We start from the raw sequence: 20327 nt of genomic DNA on the forward strand, positions 1-20327 counted from the left end.
GCTGATGGCCGCCAGCCCCAAACTGGCTGCATTGAAGTGGCACAGTGCATACTTCAGGATGAAAGGTGTGTGACTAAGGCCTGGTCTACACTAGGATTTTATATCAAGGAATCATGGAGCCACAGGGTGAGAAGGGATCACAGGGGTCCTCTAGTCTAACCCCCTGCCAAGATGCACGATTTGTTGTGTCTAAACCATCCCATAGAGATGGCTATTTAGCATCTTTTTGAAAATCTCCAACAAAGGATCTTCCACAACCTCCTGAGGCATCTGTTCCATTGTCCTCCTGTTCTCAGAGTTTGGCAGTTTATCTGAGATTTAACCTAAATCTGCTCTGCTGTAGTTTGAACCCATTGTCTCTTCTCCTGCCTCTGTAGTAAGACAGAACAACTTTCCTCCATCTTTTTATGGCAGGCTTTCAAGTATCTGAAGACTGCTGCCATGTCCCCCCTCGATCTCCTCCTTTCTAAGCTAAACATACCAAGTTCCTTCAGCCTTTGTTCATATGACTTGAATTCCATCCCTTGGAACCTCTTTATCTCTCACCTCTGGATCCTTTCCAGTTTCTCTACATCCTTCCAATACATTGAAGACCTAAACTGGGCACTGAACTCCAGCTGAGGCCTGACCAGCACTGAGTAGAGCGGTATTATCACCTCCCGTGACTCGCATGCTATGCCTCTGCTAATGCGAACAAAAATTCAGTTTGCTTCTTCTGCAATAGCAAAGAAATTGACACCCCTGAGAGATGTAGCTATATCAACCTAACCCCCATGTAGACAGCATGAGGTTCTACTGAAGAATTCAGTTACCATCTCGGACAGGTGGATTACCTACGGTGACAGGAGAACCCCTGCTGTCCGTATAAGAATTGTCTAGATTGAAGTGCTATGGCAGCACCGCTGATCTGCAGACAGGAGGAGCTGGAGATTCCACCACTTCCCGTCGCAGTTTGTTTCCATGGTTAATCACCCTCAGTGGTAATCATTGGGCCCTTATTTCCAGCTGGAATTTGCCTGGATTCAACTTCCCACCACTTGGCCTTGCTCTGCCTTTCTCCGCTAAATTACAGAGCCTGTTAGTATGCAGGGTTTTCTCCCCATGAAAGTAACCGCTTGATGGTATTTTTGGTAAGATAAATAGATGAAGTTCTTCATGTCTCTCTCTCTCTGCCAGGCATTTTCTGCAGCCTGAAATCATTTTTGTGGCTCGTTATGACACCGTCTCCAATTTTTCAACATCCTTTTGGAAATGTGAACCACAGAACTGGACGCAGTCGGTTTCACCAATGCCATGTACAGAGATAAAATCCTCCCCCTGCTCCAACTCACCACTCCTTCTTTTATGCATCCAAGGATCGCATCAGTCCTTTTGGCCACAGCATCGCACTGGGACCTCATTGACAACTGCTTTCTGAGACCTGTCAGTTACCCAGATTTTTGTGCATTTGACATGTGCACTACTGAAACTGTATAGTCTTAATCCTTTTAATCAGAATATTTTCCCTACTTAAGCAAATGCCTCAGAGAAATCAAAGTATATTGGATCTGTGCAGTTCCCTTGATCAACCAAACATACTCTCATTAAAGGATGAAATGTAATTTATTTGAACAGACTTGTTTTCCACACACCCTGTTGTTGTGTGACATTAATTATATTCCTTTTAATTAATCCCATACCAGCTTTTCCATTGTTTCCTAACCTTGTCAATTTTTTTTAAACTTTTCCTTTTTTTAATTGCTTACATTTAACACAGAACTGTCCTGTATTTGCCTTTTTTTTTGTTTGTTTTTTTGTTTGGCTTTCCTGCTGCCTGATTGCATACTTCTGGTTTCGAATGAGGTGTGTGGTTGATGGGTCAATTAGTAACTCTGGTGTTTGTCACTCTAAGGTTCTACTGTAGATGCCTTTAACATCCTCCTTGACAGCTAATGGACTGGAAAGTATTTCATCACCTCTTGTGATATGAGTACCTCATACTGCTTCTTTCCAAATACAGAACAAAAGCATTTCTTTAATACATTTTCCTTTTCTGCAACATTAAAAAGTTTCCTTGCTACCTCTAGGAATTGGCCTAAACCGTTTCTAGGGTTTCTTTTGTTATTAATATACTTAATAGCCTCTTTTTTAGGATCCTTAGTTCTGCAAGCAGGAATTTTTCCCTCATGTCTTCAACATCCCCTCACAATTTTAATAACTTCTGATTTGTAATGCTTTTCCCTTTCTCCCATTTGTTATATATTGCTCCCCTCCACCCTCTGCCACAATAGTTCCTCCCTTCACTTTACCACTGTACTGGGTTTTTTAGCCAAAGTTGTCCACTTTCTTGACTGAAAAGTCATGGTTTTCTATCTCTCTAACCTCTATAGGGACTGAGTGTCCAAAACTGAGCACATTTCCAGACCACATTATTTCCAGACCACGTTATTATCCCATTCCTTAGGCATCCAAACATTGTCTTTGTTTTGACCATTGCTGTGAATATGCAGGTGTTTCCGTGCAGCTGCTATTAATGACTCCCAGGTTTTTTCCCTTGGTTGTGTTCTATTTGTGATGTTTTTCCCTGTTACATGTCTTGGGAAATCATTCTTTTTTTCCACTCTCAGATTTTGAGCAACCAGGGGAATGCCCTACAGCATGGACTCTCTAGCCTGGCTTTCATTGCCTTAAGGCTACATTTACACTGGCAGAGTTTTTTTACCAAAAGTTTGATTTTTCCATCTCCATTTCTGCTCAGCTCGCCATCTCTGTCTTCAGGAATGCCCGTGCTGCTCTCCACTGCTCTGCTAGCTCTCAGGAGCACACCACGAATGGCAGTGGAATCAGTCTTGAAGTTGCGAAGGCAATAGGAGTCCCAATTGCCTGACATGCTTCCTGACATGGATAGCAGCAGTGTTAGATTGCTTTTGCCATTCACGGAAGAGCTGAACATTATGGAATGTTTCTTTTTGGCTTGGGAAATTAGCCCTCAGTGATGGGATTGCATCATTATGCAAGTCAGGGATGATGAGCAGTAGCTTCAGAAATTTAGAATGCAGAAAGCCACCTTCACGAAAGCTTATCCTCAGATAAATGTATTAGTCTCTAAGGGGCCACAAGTACTCTTTTTCTTTTTGCGAATACAGACTAACACGGCTGCTACTCTGAAACTTTCCTGGAATTGTGTACAGAGCTCACACCAGCCTTGTTGTGTTAGGATACCAAAATGAGAGCTGCCCTCTGGGTGGAGAATCACGCAGCGATTGCAGTGTGGAACCTAGTGACTCCAGGCTGCTACCACTGGGTCACATATCAGTTTGGAGATAGACATTCAACCATAGGGGCTGTGTTAGAGCAATTGTGTGGGGCCATGAATCACATCCTACTACGAAGGACTGCAACTTTTGGCAACGTGCATGTAATTATGGATGGCTTCGCAGAAATGGGTTTCACTAACGGTGGACGGGAGATAGATGGCATGCACATTCCAATTTTGGCACCAGACCACCTTGTGATGGAGTACATCAGTCAGAAGGGGTACTTCTCCATGGTCTTCCAAGTGCTCGTGGATCACCACAAGTGTTCACTAACTTTAATGCGGGGTGGTCGGGAAAAGTGTATGACACACAAATGTTCAGGCAGACCGGCCCTTACAGAAATCTGGAAGTGGGGACTTTCTTCCCTGACCAGAAGATCCCAGTGGGGTTTATCAAAATGCCCATAGTTATCTTGGAGGCCTGACGTACCGCTTAATGCCATGGCTCATGACGCCACATATGGAAAACCTGGATCACAGTAATGAGCATTTCAACAATTGGCTGAGTAGGGATAGGATGACCATGGAATGTGCATTTGGCAGATTAAAGGCATGCTGGTGATGCCTTTATGGCAGGTTAGACCTCAATGTGGATAATATTTCCATGGTCATAGCCATGGGTTGCACATCACATAATATGTGTGAAGTAAAGGGTAAAAAGTTTGCTCAGGAGTGGACTATTGAAACAGAACATTTGGCTGCTGATCTGGAGCAGCCAGATACCAAGGTTATTAGAGGGGAACACTGGGGGGCAATTCGGGAGGCTTTGAGGCAGCATTTTGAAGATGAGTAGCAGTAATGTTTGTTGTTGTGATTGGGATTGTAATGCATTATGAAGTCCAGTTTTGGTAGGGTAAGAAGCAGTTGTGATTCTTCGGGCCCTGGATTCAATGTAAGGAAATGATAAAACTGCTTGTTTGTTTCCTGCTGCCATCTGCTATCATAACTTGCATGGAAACGAATAAAGAGTACTTATTAAAAAAAAACCCATAACAACATGCACGCACACAGAGACACATGTACATTTCTGGGTGCGGGGGAGAGACACTTACAAGGGGAGGGCTGAATTTTACAGAGGAGTGTAAGTCCAGCTGTCATTTGAAGAGCTGTCTGCAGAGGTGTAATGTAGGGGAAAGCGTGAAGTCCCAGAAATCAGAAATGGATGTGCGGGTACAGTCTGGGGAGGGCATGGGAAAGAGCTCTGAATATGCTGAAGGGGCAGGCAGACACACAATCTGCTCATTTTGGAGGGTTACAAGGAACTGCAGCATGTTTGTTTGCTGCTCCAAAACTTTTATCAGCCTCTCTGTTGTGTCCTGAGTTTATGCCATTTTTTTCTTTTCTTTTGCTGCTTGTCGCTTTCCCTCCACGCCCTGCGTTCCCTCTTGTCTGTATCAGAGAACTGTTGCACCTCCCAGAAGATATCTCCCAAGCTCCATTTTGGGTGATTTTTTATCTGGCAGAAATGCTCAGCTGGAGTGTGTGTGGGGGGGGTACCTCCATTCCAGGTCATATCTGATGAATCACAAGTAACAACATACAGAAGCATTATTGTTAACTGTACGTACAGCCCTGAAAACGCTACATTAAAATACACCATTGGTAACACACAAATCACTTTCTGGTTGTCACTTGACAAGCACACATGCCAGCGAACACTGCAAGGAAGGTGAATGTTCCCAGGGCTGAAGGACATTGTGCGTGGGAGAAAAGCAATGTGAAAGGGGACACAGAGCACTTCTCAGGGGACAACACTCGGCCGGAGTCATTGTGGCAGGTTTCTCTCTCCTGAGGGGAAGCAAGGAAGCAACGGTGCATCTAATACATGCTTGCGGCTTTCGCCCCAATCCCTATGCTGCCCTTCTGTTTGCCGCTTTAGTCCTTCCCAATAAATTGTAGAATGGGGCGGGAAAGTGTCCCTCAATGGGGGAAGGAACAAAGCAGCTCTGCTAAGGACCCTCTGGCACAGTATTGTGGAGTAACCAGCAGGAAAGTTTGCTGGAGAATTCTTTGGAGGAATCCTGTGAAATCTCAGTGTGCATCAACACCCTGTTCCACCGTGCTCCTTCACTGCACAGGGAAATGCCCAGCACACAGAAACACAGCCAGCCTTGTACATTTCTCTTCCCTCAACCCACCTCCACACTTCACAAAGCAAATCCACTTACCACGGAGTCTCTTCTCCTGCTTCTGGCTCACCTAGTTGTAACTGCTGAGACTGTCTTGACACCTCCAGAATGGAGAAGAGCTTCTGACTGGACACAGAACTGGGCAAAGCCGGCATGGGCTCCACATCTTCTAATGCCTCACCTCCTTCCCCTTTGCTGTGCGCTGCAGTGTGTCCTGAACATAGCTCTTTTCCCACAAGCTGCGTGAGGTATCGACATCCTACAGCTGGAACACAGCTGGGACTGCACGGCCTCCTCTCCGCACATACTGAGTAGATCCAGCAGATCCACATAGCCCAAGGTGGCGAGAATTTGCTGTGTGGAGCCACCATGGCCACCTAGGAAGATGTGATGTAAGCTCTCCATGTTGAGCAAACAGGACAGGGGAATTGCTAAATTCCCTGGCCTTTAAAGGGGGAGGGGTGGAAAGTTTTTACCTTGCTACAGGACAGAGGAGTTATAACTGCTTACCAGAGTGGTCAGGATGAGCATTGTGGGACATCTTCCAGAGCCCAATTACAGCAATAAAATCAAGCCCAAGGGTCTACACTGGAGCCTCAGTGACAAAAGTTTTGCATAAAAAGCCTTACAACTCGCATCAAGGTGGTTTTATTATCTCACTGAATCTGAGAAGTTCCATCGTTAAAAGTGGCTTTGCAGTGTGTACAGGGCCACTGTTTCTTCTCCAAAAGATACTTTTTGGGAGGAAAAACTTGGCAGTGTAGACAAGGCCTAAGGAACAATGATGAATAACGAGTATCCACAATTGTGTTTCCTGCTGGTGTCTATTAAGGTTTCCCAGACCACGATGTGTTGGAGTTACTGACACACTGAGCACCAGAACACATGGACTTGGCATTTGTAGCATCATGTGTTCATAATTCATTTCTTTGAATCATAAAAATGTCGTTTTTCAGTCTGTGAAGGAGTCACAGTGTGCCCTTGTTGCCAAGAAGGCCAATGGCATTTTGGGATTATAAGTAGGGGCATAGCGAGCAGATCGAGGGACGTGATCGTTCCCCTCTATTCGACATTGGTGAGGCCTCATCTGGAGTACTGTGTCCAGTTTTGGGCCCCACACTTCAAGAAGGATGTGGATAAATTGGAGAGAGTCCAGCGAAGGGCAACAAAAATGATTAGGGGACTGGAACACATGAGTTATAAGGAGAGGCTGAGGGAGCTAGGATTGTTTAGCCTGCAGAAGAGAAGAATGAGGGGGGATTTGATAGCTGCTTTCAACTACCTGAAAGGGGGTTCCAAAGAGGATGGCTCTAGACTGTTCTCAATGGTAGCAGATGACAGAACGAGGAGTAATGGTCTCAAGTTGCAGTGGGGGAGGTTTAGATTGGATATTAGGAAAAACTTTTTCACTAAGAGGGTGGTGAAACACTGGAATGCGTTACCTAGGGAGGTGGTAGAATCTCCTTCCTTAGAGGTTTTTAAGGTCAGGCTTGACAAAGCCCTGGCTGGGATGATTTAACTGGGAATTGGTCCTGCTTCGAGCAGGGGGTTGGACTAGATGACCTTCTGGGGTGCCTTCCAACCCTGATATTCTATGATTCTATGATTCTATGATCAATCTGCTTCACCCATGAGAACAGTCTACAGTTGTGCATATTGTGTTTCATATTCACATTTTCTCTCCATCCAGGCATTTGTACTGTGACCATCACCCTAGAGCCTGGGCACATACAGGAAGTCAGTGGGACATACGGTACATGCAGGAGACACCGTTCTGCCTCAGAGTTGGACAACTTCTCCCCTACTCCATGTCAGATTCCAACACAACCGACTTCACCAACCCCTCCACCTTCATTCTGCTGGGCATTCCTGGCCTGGAGGCCACCCATGTCTGGATCTCCATCCCCTTCTGCACCATGTACGTCATAGCCATCTTGGGGAACTTCACCGTCCTGTTCATCGTGAAGATGGAACCTAGCCTCCATAGGCCCATGTACTATTTCCTCTGCATGCTGGCTGTCACCGACCTGGGCCTGTCTACATCAATCCTGCCCAAAATGTTGAGCATCTTCTGGTTCAATTCCAGGGAGATCGATTTCAGTGCCTGCCTCAGCCAGATGTACTTCATTCACTGCTTCTCAGTGATGCAGTCTGGGATCTTTGCAGCCATGGCTCTGGATCGCTACGTGGCCATCTGCCATCCCCTGAGACATTACACCATCCTGACAAACCCCACTGTGGCCACGATTGGCCTGGCCATGGTGCTACGCTGTGGCATTTTCTCACTGCCCTATCCCTTCCTGGCGAGGCAATGGCCATATTGCAGAACCAACATCATCCCACAGACATTATGCGTGCACATGGCCGTGGTGAATCTGGCCTGCACCGACACCCACGTCAGTAGTTACTACGGACTCTTTGTGCAATTCAGTGTGATGCGTCTGGATGTGATTTTTATTGTTGTGTCCTATATCCAGATCCTTAGGGCCATCTTCAACCTCCCCACAAAGGATGCCCGGATCAAGACTTTTGGGACCTGCGGCTCCCACCTCTTTGTTATTTTAGCCTTTTACATTCCACGTCTCTTCATCTCTCTCCTCTATCGGTTTGGCCAGAATGTGGCTCTGAATTTCCATGTTCTCATTTCCAATGTTTACCTCTTGATGCCCCCCATGCTAAACCCTATCATCTACGCGGTAAGGACCAAACAGATCTGGGACAGGCTGCTCCGTCTCTTTACTCATGAAGGGCCCTAATGGTTTCTCCTCAGGTTCTGACTCTCAGATTGAGCGACGTGCAGACCTGGCTGGTTATATGGTGCTGGACTCTCTTCCCTGAATCACTGACGGGACAGACAAAGTGACTTTAATCTTTTCATGGCCTTACTGTGCTGTGTCAGTGTGAGAAACTGAGGAAGCAGTCTGTGTACAATTTCTTAATTCATAGGTTTCCAACATTACTAATTGCTGATAACTGGACCCCTGAGGCCCAGTGCCCTGCCCTACCTGTATCCCCAAGCCCCATCCTCCTGTCTCACCTCTTCCCCCAAGGCCCCACCTCTGTTCCTATCTCCTCTTATCCCCAGCCCTATCCACTCCTGGTTCATTTCCACCTCCCTCCCCATGCCCCCAGCTGGTTTCAATTTGTTCCAGGCTGGGACAGAAACTGCTTCAGCCTGAAAAGGAGCCTTCAGTGAGCACAGCGAGGACTCAGTGCTGGGGCCACGGGGACAATGAGAAGTGGAGGGGAAAGCCAGGAATCCTTATAAAAGCAGCTGAGGTTGGGAGCAGTGTTGCCGTGCAGGTGGGCTTAGACTGTGCATCTTACAGCTTGTGGGCACTAAAGCTCAGCCACAGACTCCTGAGGGAAGAGACCATTGTGTGGCTTATTTCTTTAGCTTTCAGCTTCCTGTTGTTTCTAATCCCCGGGGCCCTCCAATGTGAATGGGCTGGGAGTCCTTTGCCCTGAGCCAGGGCTTAGGGTCAGGGCAAGGGATCAGCCTTGAAGCTAGGTGGATAACATCTGTGAGTGGTGGAAGGAGAAGCCCCGGTGTTAGTTGGGAAGGTAGGATGCCCAGAAGAGACCAGGGTGTCTTCGGTAGCTCAAGGGAGGCAGATAAACAGCACACCTTCCATTAGCCAGGTATTTACGCATTTACACGCTACCTTCTCTGGAACTACAGGGCACTCGTTGCCCAGGGGCTGAAATTGAGTCTAACGTTAGCTCTGCAGGATGCTTTTGATCACTACATCTAGAAACTCTTTAACTAGGCAGCAGTATCCCCATGTCATGGATAGATTGAGCCACACAGCGATAAACTGATTTATACAAGGCCACACAGTGAGACGGTGGCAGAGCGGGAATAGGAACTGAGAGTCCTGAGCCTCCCTCCCCAGCACCATTCCTCTGGCCATGAACTGGCATTGCTCTTCTGGGTTATATTAGACGCAGTGACACGATTTGTGTGGCGTGATCAGCGGAGTTGCCGTTCTTCTTAAACAGGAGGAATTTATTAAAGAAACAGCTAAAAACTACATCCACAAAAACAGGTTTCCACACAGCTCAGTTTTAAACCTCGGCTTGCTTGTTTACGAGGGGCCACACGCTTCCTGGAATGCTGCACGGTTCATTGAGTCCACTGATGTACTGCAAGGAACCAAATCAATGCAGCGTGTGACTTGTAGGCCCTGATTAGGACATTTTGATAGTACCTGACTAGGAATAATAAATAATAATTTCCATTTAATGCGTGGAGAGGCTGTGTTGAAGGTCACCCAACGTATCCGTGGCAGAGCTTTGACTCTTCGCTCCTAACTCACTGGTCTCTGTTGATGCTTTATCTCTAGTTAATTGTCTTGGGCCAAATCCTCAGCTAGTGTAAATGGGAGCAGCCCCACTGAAATCTGGGGAGATCCCCTCAGCACAGAAACCAATGGAGAGAGAGCGCCAGGCCTCTGTGCTCCTGCAGAGACTTCACAGGCTGGGTCTGAGAGAGACTAAGCAAGGGATTGGCAGCTAGGGACTTATGGCCTATGCTCCTGTCTCAAGACACTTCCCTTCATGCTGCCTCAATTTCCCCATCTGAAAAAGGGGGATACCTCCTGGGACTAGTGAGCAATAGTCTGTGTATCAGCCATGAACAGTGATCTCTCTGTCCATGTCTTACCACGCTTCAGTGGGACACAGCTGTGGAAGCCAAATTCAGGAAAAATTGCCAAGAGATGGGGCAGACTCACCCCAGACTGATTATAGATTATATTATTAGATTATAACAAGACAGTAAGAAATGTAAATTTCTGTCTCACCAAACTGGTTAATAAAGAGCCAAAAATACAGTCTCCTGAGGCATCCCAGCCTTTGCCTCACCACTTGGACACGGGACTCCATGATGAGTGCTCAGTGAAACCCAATTTCACCACATATAGGGTCCTTCTAATCTCAAGAGACCAGCCACTTAGCCAGGTCAATATATAACTCAGAATTTACCCAGTGATCACGCTGCTGCCAGTCCTTCAGCAATTAAAAACGAAAGGTTTAATAATAAAAGAAAAAGAAGAGTTATTAATTGTTTGTCGATGAGCTATATACAAGTGATTTTTCAGTGTTCAGACTTTAGGATCACATCAGTGAAGAAAGAAACTGCTAACTTGCAAAAGTCTCTCTGGAAATTACCCAAGCAGCTGGGGGTTCATCAGTCTTTCTTCAGAGTTTCTGTGTTAGAAACCCAGCCCAGAGAACCGAAGACAAGACGGAGATGTTTCAGGGGTTCTTTTATGTTCTCTGCCCTGTGCATGGAATTTTACTGTCCCAAAGAAAGCTCACAGTCCAGGGGCCTGCCACGCGTCTTTACATGTGTTGATGACTCACAAGGGCAGCCGTTGCCCATATTCTTGAAGAGCTGTGATTCTTCTATGGCCCATTGTCAGAGCTAGGAGTCCTTGGTGGGCTAATAACACACAGCTGTCTGGCCCTCATGCAAATTCTACCTGAGGGGTGCTACCCAGTAGGAAAACAGGTGTAAGATACCAGTACATCGCCAGTGTTCAGAGCTTCAGAGACAGGGATGATACAGGCACCTAAATAGGATAGTCGTACTGAGCAAATCATGACTTTCCCACTGACACCTGACAGGACACACTTGGTACAAGCTTTGTAGCAGTTGTATAACCGTGGTAGCAAGAATGACAAAAATGGTCATTGTTCAATCATACAGCATCACACCCTGTTCTCGTCCCACGATGGGTGCTACAGCTGGTAGCCACGTAAGGAAGAGGCATTGCCGGGTTTGAGCAGGGCAAGCAGCTGGGACACAACAGCCACTGGAAAATGGGAAGAGCACATAAAAACCTGTTTTCCTGCAAGGAGCCTGATCCTCGTTCAAAGAAAGGAGGAAAGAGTTCTTGAAAAGTGAGAGGTCGATGTCCAGGAATTCGGCTTTTTCCCCCAAGTGTCGCCAGCCAGCCACGTTGGCTTAGAACAACCTGCTCATAAAGGGGATCTTGTGAGACTCCCTGTGTTTTCTGGGACTCGCCCAAGGACAGATCTCCTATGATGGGATCCCCGGGGTGCAACCTGGACTGTGGGACAGCTGAGCCCTCCGTCCCACCAACCTGGGGTATCCCTCTCACACTGTGATACTGAATGAAGCCACTAACCTCTGGCAGGTCCTGGGCTTACACACACACACAGGCAGGGACACACCCAGCTGAGTTATATAAATAAACTCCCAGTCGCTCATAAGTAACGCTCGATAGGCTCAAGCCAATTCCCCCCAGCTCCCCAGCCTTGCACCCCAGAACTGCACCATACTGCCCTGATCCGAAGCTTGGCCCTTAGTTTGATCTCTTAGCGACAGACCAGTGTGCCTGGAGAAAGTGTTCTATCTCCCATTAGTCATCTGTCTCCTGATCTGTCTGTCTACCATCTACCCATCCACCCTGGGCATTTACAGGGTATCAGACCCTAGAGAGACCTGGGCATTATCCCTCATTTTCTTCCTAATTAACTACATTTTTTCAAATATGCATAAATGCGCAGAGCAGCTAATTCCTCTTTGACTCAGCGGAGAGCCCAGAAGTTCTCATCTCCCATTGGGAAGGTCCCTTAATTGCTGTTTACTCCCGAAGCTAGATAAATAGCAGAGAAGCGCAGACATGGAAAGAGAGAAATTGGCTAGAGAGTCTCCGGTCTCCAACCTGTTTGCATCCAGATGCTGCTTCTCCCCTAGAGGCTGAGCGAACCCCCTGGGATTGCACAGAGCTCTATTATAAGCAATGCACACCACTGTCAGCTCTCGGTGTGGGATGTTGCTGCAGATGCTGGGGTGAGAGAAGTGTTGGACACAGCTACCTGAGGGGGATTCCCAGGGAAGACGCTTCCATCTAAAAAATCACAGGTACCATCTCTCTCTTTTTGACAAACCCAGTGCAACCTGGATGTGATGGGACAGAGAATAGGGTTGTGGTCCTTTCCAATCTATACATCCATTAAAAATCCTAGGGCCCTTGGCACAAAGGATGAGTTTGATCCATTATCATGGGCCAAAATGTCCCTCTTTACTATGCCCCCCCCACCCGCCCCGGATTATGGCCTCCAGCCCCAAACTGGCTGCATTTCACTGGAACGGTGGATCCTTTAGGATGAAAAGTGTTACTAGGTGTCCAATACAAGGCCAAGTTCGGAGGCTGTGGCTGGAAGTTCACTTAGGCCTCAATGCAGCAAAATTCCCCTTGGAGAAAGAACTGAGTAAAGATTTTGGGATCCAGCTTTGGGATCCAGCACAGGCACGGTTACATCCTCCTCCTGCAATGTGGGGCTCTGGCTATTATCGGGGGTGGTGGGGACTGTTACCTGACTTTAATGTGCTGGAAAGCACGGAGGTGGTAAGGCTCCTCACTAGAATAAGTATAAGAATTTTTCAACATGGGCAAGACATAATGTCTCCTAGCATCATTTGAGAATTTGGCTGAATCGTTATGCCTGAAGCTTTCAAAATGCAATTCATCCAGAAGCAGACACGCAGCATGGGAAATTTCAGTCCAAATGGTTAATGTTTGGCAAACTTATAAGCAACTGAAAAATAGGTCTTCTAATTGAAGGAATGAGACACCCTTAACTAACCGTGGTGCCACAAAACCATCTACAATGACCAATCCATGTGTGAATGCCATTCAGCGAAGCTCTTTGCTCCAACAGTGTCTGTGGCAAGGAGTTCCACAGGCCAAATATGTATTATGTAAACAGTTTTCTTTTAGCAGTTCAAACTTTCAATGTACTTGAATGTTTCCAGGTTCATGTGTTATGAAACACAGTGAATAGAAATGACAGATCAAATTTGTTTTCAATAGGTTCATAGGGTTTAAGGCTATTTGATCATCCAGCCTGACATCCTGTATAACACAAGCCATTCAATTTCACCCATTTGCCTGTGAACTGAGATCCATGTCTTCTATGTGACTAAGGCCTGGTCTAGACTTGGATTTTATTTCAAGGAATCCTGGAGGCACAGGTTGAGAAGGTATTGCAGGGGTCATCTCCTCTAACCCCCTGCCAACATGCAGGGTTGGTTGTGTCTAAACCAACCCATAGAGATGGCTATTTAGCCTCCTTTTCAAAACCTCCCCCAAAGGAGCTTACACAATCTCCTGAGGCATCTGTTCCAATGTCCTCCTGTTCTTAGAATTTGGCACTTTATCTGATATTTAACCTAAATCTGCTATGCTCTACTTTGAACCCACTGTCTCTTCTCCTGCCCTCTGCGGTAAGACAGAACAACCTTTCTCCATCTTTTTTATGGAGGCCTTTCAAGGATCTGAAGACCACTGCCATGTCCCCCTTCAATCTCCTCTTTCGCAAGCTAAATGTACCCAGTTCCTTCAGCCTTTGCTGAAAAGACTTGAATTCCATCCCTTGGATCCTCTTTGTCTCTCACCTCTGGATCCTTTCCAGTATCTCTACATCCTTCCTATACATTGGAGACCCAAACTGGACACTATGCTCCAGCTGAGGCCTGGCCAGCGTGGAGGAGAGTGGTTCTATCACCTCCCGTGACTCGCATGCTATGCCTCTGCTAATGCAACCTAACATTGCATTTGCTTCTTTTGCAAAAGCAAAGAAATTGACACCCCTGAGAGATGTAGCTATATCAACCTAACCCCGGTGTAGAGAGCAGGAGCTCTACTGAAGAATTCTTCATTGACCTAGTTACCGAGAGGTGGATTACCTACGATGACAGGAGATTCTCTGGTGTTGGTGTGAGAATTGTCTAGATTGAAGTGCTATGGCAGCACCGCTGTTCTGCAGACACGAGGAGCTGGAGATTCCACCACTTCCCTCTGCAGTTTGTTTTTATGGTTAATACTCTCAGTGATAAACACTGGTTCCTTATTTCCAACTGGAATTTGTTTGGATTCAGCTTCCAGCCACTGGGCCTTGCTGTGCCTTTCTCCGCTAGATTACAGAGCCCATTGGTGTGCAGGGTTTTCTCCCCATGAAAGTATCCACTTGATAGTCTTTTTGGTAAGATAAATATCTGAAGTTTTTTACGTCCCTCTCTCTCTGCCAGGCATTTTCTGCAGCCTGAAATAATTTTTGTGACTCCTTTAGCATTGTCACCAATTATTTAACATCCTTTTTGAAATGTGAACCCAAGAACTGGACACAGTTGTTTTCACCAAAATCATGTGCAGAGGTAAAATCCTTCCAATGATCCAACTCACCACTCCTTCATTTATGCATCCAAGGATCACATCAGCCCTTTTGGCCAATGCATCGCACTGGGAGCTCACAATGATCTGGTTGTCCACATTGACACCTAAATCCTTGTCAGGTTTCCTTCATTCGATAATACAGTGCCCTAGTCTGTGGGTCTAGCCTGCATTCCCCGTTCTGAGAGGATCGCTTTGCATTTGACTGTATTAAAATATTTTGTTTGTTTGTTTGTTCGGTCCCAACTCACCAAACGCAGTGATTTTCTAATTGCTTCCAGATCCTTGATGAAAATATTGAATAGTACTTGGCTTAGAACTGCTCCCTGAAGAACCATACTAGAAATCGCCCGATTCACTGACAATGACAAATTGAAAACTGCTTTCTGAGATCTGTCAGTTACCCAGATTTTTGTGCATTTGACATGTGCTCTACTGATATTGTATTGTATCTATATTTTTAATCAGAATATTTTCCCTACTGAAGCAAATATCTCAAAGAAATCAGAGTCTATTGGATCTGTACAGTTCCCTTGATCAACCAAACATGTATTCTCATTAAAAGGATGAAATAATGAACAGACTTGTTTGAACAGACTTGTTTTGCACACACCCTGTTGTTGTGTGGCATTAGTTATATTCCTGGACTTGAACTAATCCCACACCAGCTTTTCCATTGTTTCCCAGCTTTGTCAAATCTTTTTTTTTAAACTTTCCCTTTTTTTAATAGTTTACATTTAACACAGAACTGTCCTGTATTTGCCTTTTTTTGTTTTGTTTTTGTTTTGTTTTGTTTTTTTGTTTGGCTTTGCTGCTGTCTGATTGCGTACTTCTGGTTTTGAATGAGGTGTGTGGTTGATGGGTCAATTAGTAACTCTGGTGTTTGTCACTCTAAGGTTCTACTCTAGATGTGTTTAACAACGTCCTTGACAGCTAATGGACTGGAAAGTATTTTGTCAACACTTTTGATTTAGGTACTTCATACAGCTTCTTTCCAAATTCAGAACAAAAATATTTCTTCAACACATTTTCCTTTTCGGCAACATTAAATAGATGCCTTGCTACCTCTAGGAATCAGCCTATAGCTTTCCTAGGATTTATTTTTTTCCATAATATTCTTAAAAAGCTCCTTTTTGTGATCCTTAGCCTTTTTTTTTCCTTTTCTCACTTTTGCTATATATTGCTACCTCCACCCTCGCCACCGCAATTGCTCCCTTCGCTTTGCCACTGGTCTGGATTTTTAGCCAAAATTGTCAACTTTCTTGATTGTAAAATCGTGGTTTTCTGTCTCTCTAATAAACTCTTCTTAAAGAAATCTCAATTTTCCTTCCCATTTCTCTGTCTAAATTTTTCCTCCCAATCAGTTTTGCTGATTATTTTCCTTAGCTTTGGGGAATCAGCACCTTTGAAGCCCTAAGTGTCTATAGATATTACTGGCTGGGAACTGGTCTATGTTTGTCCATTTGATTGTAATCAGTTCCATTCATAGCATCATAGAATATCAGAGTTGGAAAGGACCTCTGGAGGTCATCTAGTCCAACCTCCAGCCCAGAGCAGGACCAATCCCAACTAAATCATCCCAGCCAGGGCTTGGTCAAGCCTGACCTTAAAAACTTCTAAGGAAGGAGATTCTACCACCTCCCTAGGTAATGCATTCTAGTGTTTCACCACCCTCCTAGTGAAAAAGTTTTTCCTAATATCCAACCTAAATCTCCCACGCTGCAACTTGAGACCATTACTCCTTGTCCTGTCCTCTTCCACCACTGAGAATAGTCTAGATCCAACCTCTTTGGATCCACCTTTCATGTAGTTGAAAGCAGCTATCAAATCCCCCCTCATTCTTCTCTTCCGTAGACTAAACAAGCCCAGTTCCCTCAGCCTCTCCTCATAAGTCATGTGTTCCAGACCCCTAATCATTTTTGTTGCCCTTCGCTGGACTCTCTCCAATTTCTCCACATCCTTCTTGTAGTGTGGGGCCCAAAACTGGACACAGTACTCCAGATGAGGCCTCACCAATGTTGAATGGAGGGGAATGATCATGTCCCTCGATCTGCTGGCAATGCCCCTATATATATATCCCAAAATGCCATTGGCCTTCTTGGCAACAAGGGCACACTGTTGACTCATATCCAGCTTCTCGTCCACTGTCACCCCTAGGTCCTTTTCTGCACAACTGCTGCCAAGCCATTCGGTCCCTAGTCTGTAGCGGTGCATGGATTTCTTCCGTCCTAAGGGCAGGACTCTGCACTTGTCCTTGTTGAACCTCATCAGATTTCTTTTGGCCCAATCCTCCAATTTTTCTAGGTCCCTCTGTATCCTATCCCTACTATCCAGTGTATCTACCACTCCTCCCAGTTTAGTGTCATCCGCAAACTTCCTGAGGGTGCATTCCTTTATTTTGTTCTCCTCTATTATATGCCCTCTTTTTTGTCTCTTCTCTAAACTGACCAGGCCCGGATTTTTTTATCTGCCCGCATTGGGTAGTCTCCCCCATTCTTATAGCCTGTCTCAGAAATCCCCTTTCTATCTGCTGTATCCTTTATACGGACTGAGTGTCCAAAAATGAGCGCATGGCCAGATCAGGTTATACTGCATCCCATTCTCTAGACATCCAAACATTCTGTTGTTTTGACTACTGCAGTGAATAAGCAGGTTTTTCCGTGGAGCTGTAATCAGTGACACCCAGGTCTTTCCTCTGAGGTGTGTTCTAGTTACGATGTGTTCGCCTGGCACATGTCTTTGCAAATCTTTGGGTTTTATTTCCACTCTCAGATTTTGAGCAAGCAGGGGAACTCCCTACAGCATGGACTCTCTAGCCTGGCTTTCATTGCCTTAAGGTTACATTTACACTGGCAGAGTTTTTTTGCCAAAAGTTTGATTTTTCCATCTCCATTTCTGCTCAGCTCGCCATCTCTGTCTTCAGGAATGGATCCCGCGCTGCTCTCCACTGCTCTGCTAGCTCTTAGGAGCACACCACGAATGGCAGGGGAATCAATCTTGAAGTTGCGAAGGCAATAGGAGTCCCAATTGCCTGACATGCTCCCCGAAATGGATAGCAGCAGTGTTAGATTGCTTTTGCCATTCACAGAAGAGCTGAATATTATGGAATGTTTCTTTTTGGCTTGGGAAATTAGCACTCAGTGGTGGGATCTTATCGTTATGCAGGTCAGGGATGATGAGCAGTGGCTTCAGAAATCTAGGATGCAGAAAGCCACTTTCCTGGAACTGTGTACTGAGCTGATACCAGCCTTGTTGTGTTAGGATACCAAAATGAGAGCTGCCCTCTGGGTGGAGAATCACGTAGCGATTGCAGTGTGGAACCTAGTGACTCCAGGCTGCTACCACTGGGTCACATATCAGTTTGGAGATGGAAATTCAACGATAGTGGCTGTGTTACAGCAAGTGTGTGGGGCCATTTATCACATCCTACTACAAAAGACTGCTACTTTTGGCAATGTGCATAAAATTGTGGATTGCTTTTCAGAAATGGGTTTCCCTAATGGTGGATAGGAGAGAGATGGTATGTACATTCCAATTTTGGAACCAGACCACCTTGTGATGGAGTACATCAGTCGGAAAGGGTGATTCTCCATGTTCTTCCAAGTGCTCTTTGATCACCACAGGTGTTCACTGACTTCAATGCGGGTGGTCGGGAAAAGTGTGTGACACACAAATGTTCAGGCAGACTGGGCCTTAGAGAAATCTGGAAGTGGGGACTTTCTTCCCTGACCAGAAGATCACTGAAGGGCTTTTAAAAGTCCCATAGTTATCTTGGAGGCCTGACGTACCGCTTCATGCCATGGCTCATGAAGCCATACATGGAAAACCTGGATCACAGCAATAAGCATTTCAACAATTGGCTGAGTAGGGATAGGATGACCATGGAATGTGCATTTGGCAGATTAAAGGCATGCTGGTGATGCCTTTACGGCAGGTTAGACCTCCATGTGGATAATATTTCCATGGTCATAGCCACGTGTTGCACATCACATAATATTTGTGAAGTAAACGGTAAAAAGTTTGCACGGGAGTGGACTACTGAGGCAGAACATTTTGCTGCTGATTTTGAGCATCCAGATACCAAGGCTGTTAGAGGGAAACACTGGGGGGGGGGCAATTTGGGAGGCTTTGAGGCAGCATTTTGAAGGTTAGTACCAATAATGTTTGTTGCTGTGATTGGGATTGTAATGCATTATGTAGTCCAGTTTTGGTAGGGTAAGAAGCAGTTGTGCTTCTTCAGACTCAAGATTCAATGTAAGGAAATGATAAAACTGCTTGTTTGTTTCCTGATGCCATCTGCTATCATAACTTGCATGGAAACAGATAAAGAGTGCTTATTTTGCAAAGAACTTTGTTTTATTGCCAAAAAAAACCACAAGAATACATACACACAGAGAGACACCTGTACATTTCTGGGTGCAGGGGAGAGACACATACCCGGGGAGAGTTGACTCTTGGAGGTGAGCATAATTCCAGCTGTCATTTGAAGAGCTCTCTGCAGGGGTGAAGTGTGGGGGAAAGCCTGAAATCCCAGAAATCAGAAAGGGATGTGTGGGTAAAGTCTGGGGAAGGTATGGGAAAGAGCTCTGAATGTGCCGAAGGGGCGGGCAGACACGCAATCTGCTCGTTTTGGAGGGTTACAAGGGACTGCAGCATGTTAGTTTGGTGCTCCAAAACTTTTATCAGCCTCTCTGTTGCATCCCGACTGTATGCCTCATTTTCTTTTCTTTCCTGCTTGTCGCTTTCCCTCCACGCCCTGCTTTCCCTCTTGTCTATATCAAAGAACTACTGCATCTCCCAGAAGATATCTCCCTTGTGCCGTCTTGGGTGCTTTCTTATCTGGCAGAAATGCTCAGCTGGAGTGGAGGGGGTGCCTCCTTTCCAGGTCATACCTGGTGAGTCACAAGTAACAACAAACTGAAGCATTATTGTTAACTCTACGTACAGCACTGAAACACTCCATTAAAATACACCATTGGTAACACACCAATCACTTTCTGATTGTCCCTTGACAAGCACACATGCCGGGAAACACTGAAAGGATGGTGAGTGTACCCAGGACTGGAGGGCATTGTGCGTGGGAGAAAAGCATTGTGAAAGGGGACAGAGGGCACTTCTCATGGGATAACAGTGAAAAGTTTCCCAAGCATTTCCACAGGCAAGAGTCATTGTGGCAGATATCTCTCTCCTGAGGGGAAGCAAGGAAGCAAGGATGCATCTACTACATGCTTGCGGCTTCCACCCCGATCCCTATGCTGCTCATCTGTGTGCTGCTTTAGTCCTTGCCCAAGTAATTGCAGAATGGGGTGGGAAAGTGTCCCTCAAAGGGGAAAGGAATAAAGGAGCTCTGCTAGGGACCCTCTGGCACAGGATTGTGGAGTACCTGCAGAAAGCTTGCTGGAGAACTCTTTGGAGGAATCCTGTGAAATCTCAGTGTGCATCAACACCCTGTTCCACCATGCTCCTTCGCTGCACAGGGAAATGCCCAGCACACAGAAACACAGCCAGCCTTGTACATTTCTCCTGTACACACTTCCACACTTCACAAAGCAAATCCATTTACCAGGGAGTCTGTTCTCCTGCTTCTGGCTCACCTAACTGTAACTGCTGATACTGTCTGGACACCTCCAGAGTGGAGAAGAGCTCCTGACTGTGTACGGGGAGACTATGGCAAACCAGTAAAGTGCCTGAAACCAC

At 45.9% G+C, this 20327-nt stretch overlaps 1 protein-coding gene across 1 annotated transcript; it reads left to right on the top strand.

Annotated features, from left to right (window-relative positions):
* Positions 1-7181: 7181 nt before the first annotated feature.
* LOC311514461 (olfactory receptor 52M1-like) lies at positions 7182-8180 on the top strand (the record flags this gene model as incomplete). Its single annotated transcript, XM_084617022.1, has 1 exon — positions 7182-8180. The coding sequence occupies one exon, from the start codon at positions 7182-7184 to the stop codon at positions 8178-8180; it is 999 nt and encodes a 332-aa protein (XP_084473148.1).
* Between the last annotated feature and the right edge of the window lie 12147 nt (positions 8181-20327).

Source organism: Lepidochelys olivacea (assembly GCF_965140295.1).
Source record: "Lepidochelys olivacea isolate rLepOli2 genome assembly, chromosome: 1".
NCBI lineage: Eukaryota > Metazoa > Chordata > Testudines > Cheloniidae > Lepidochelys > Lepidochelys olivacea.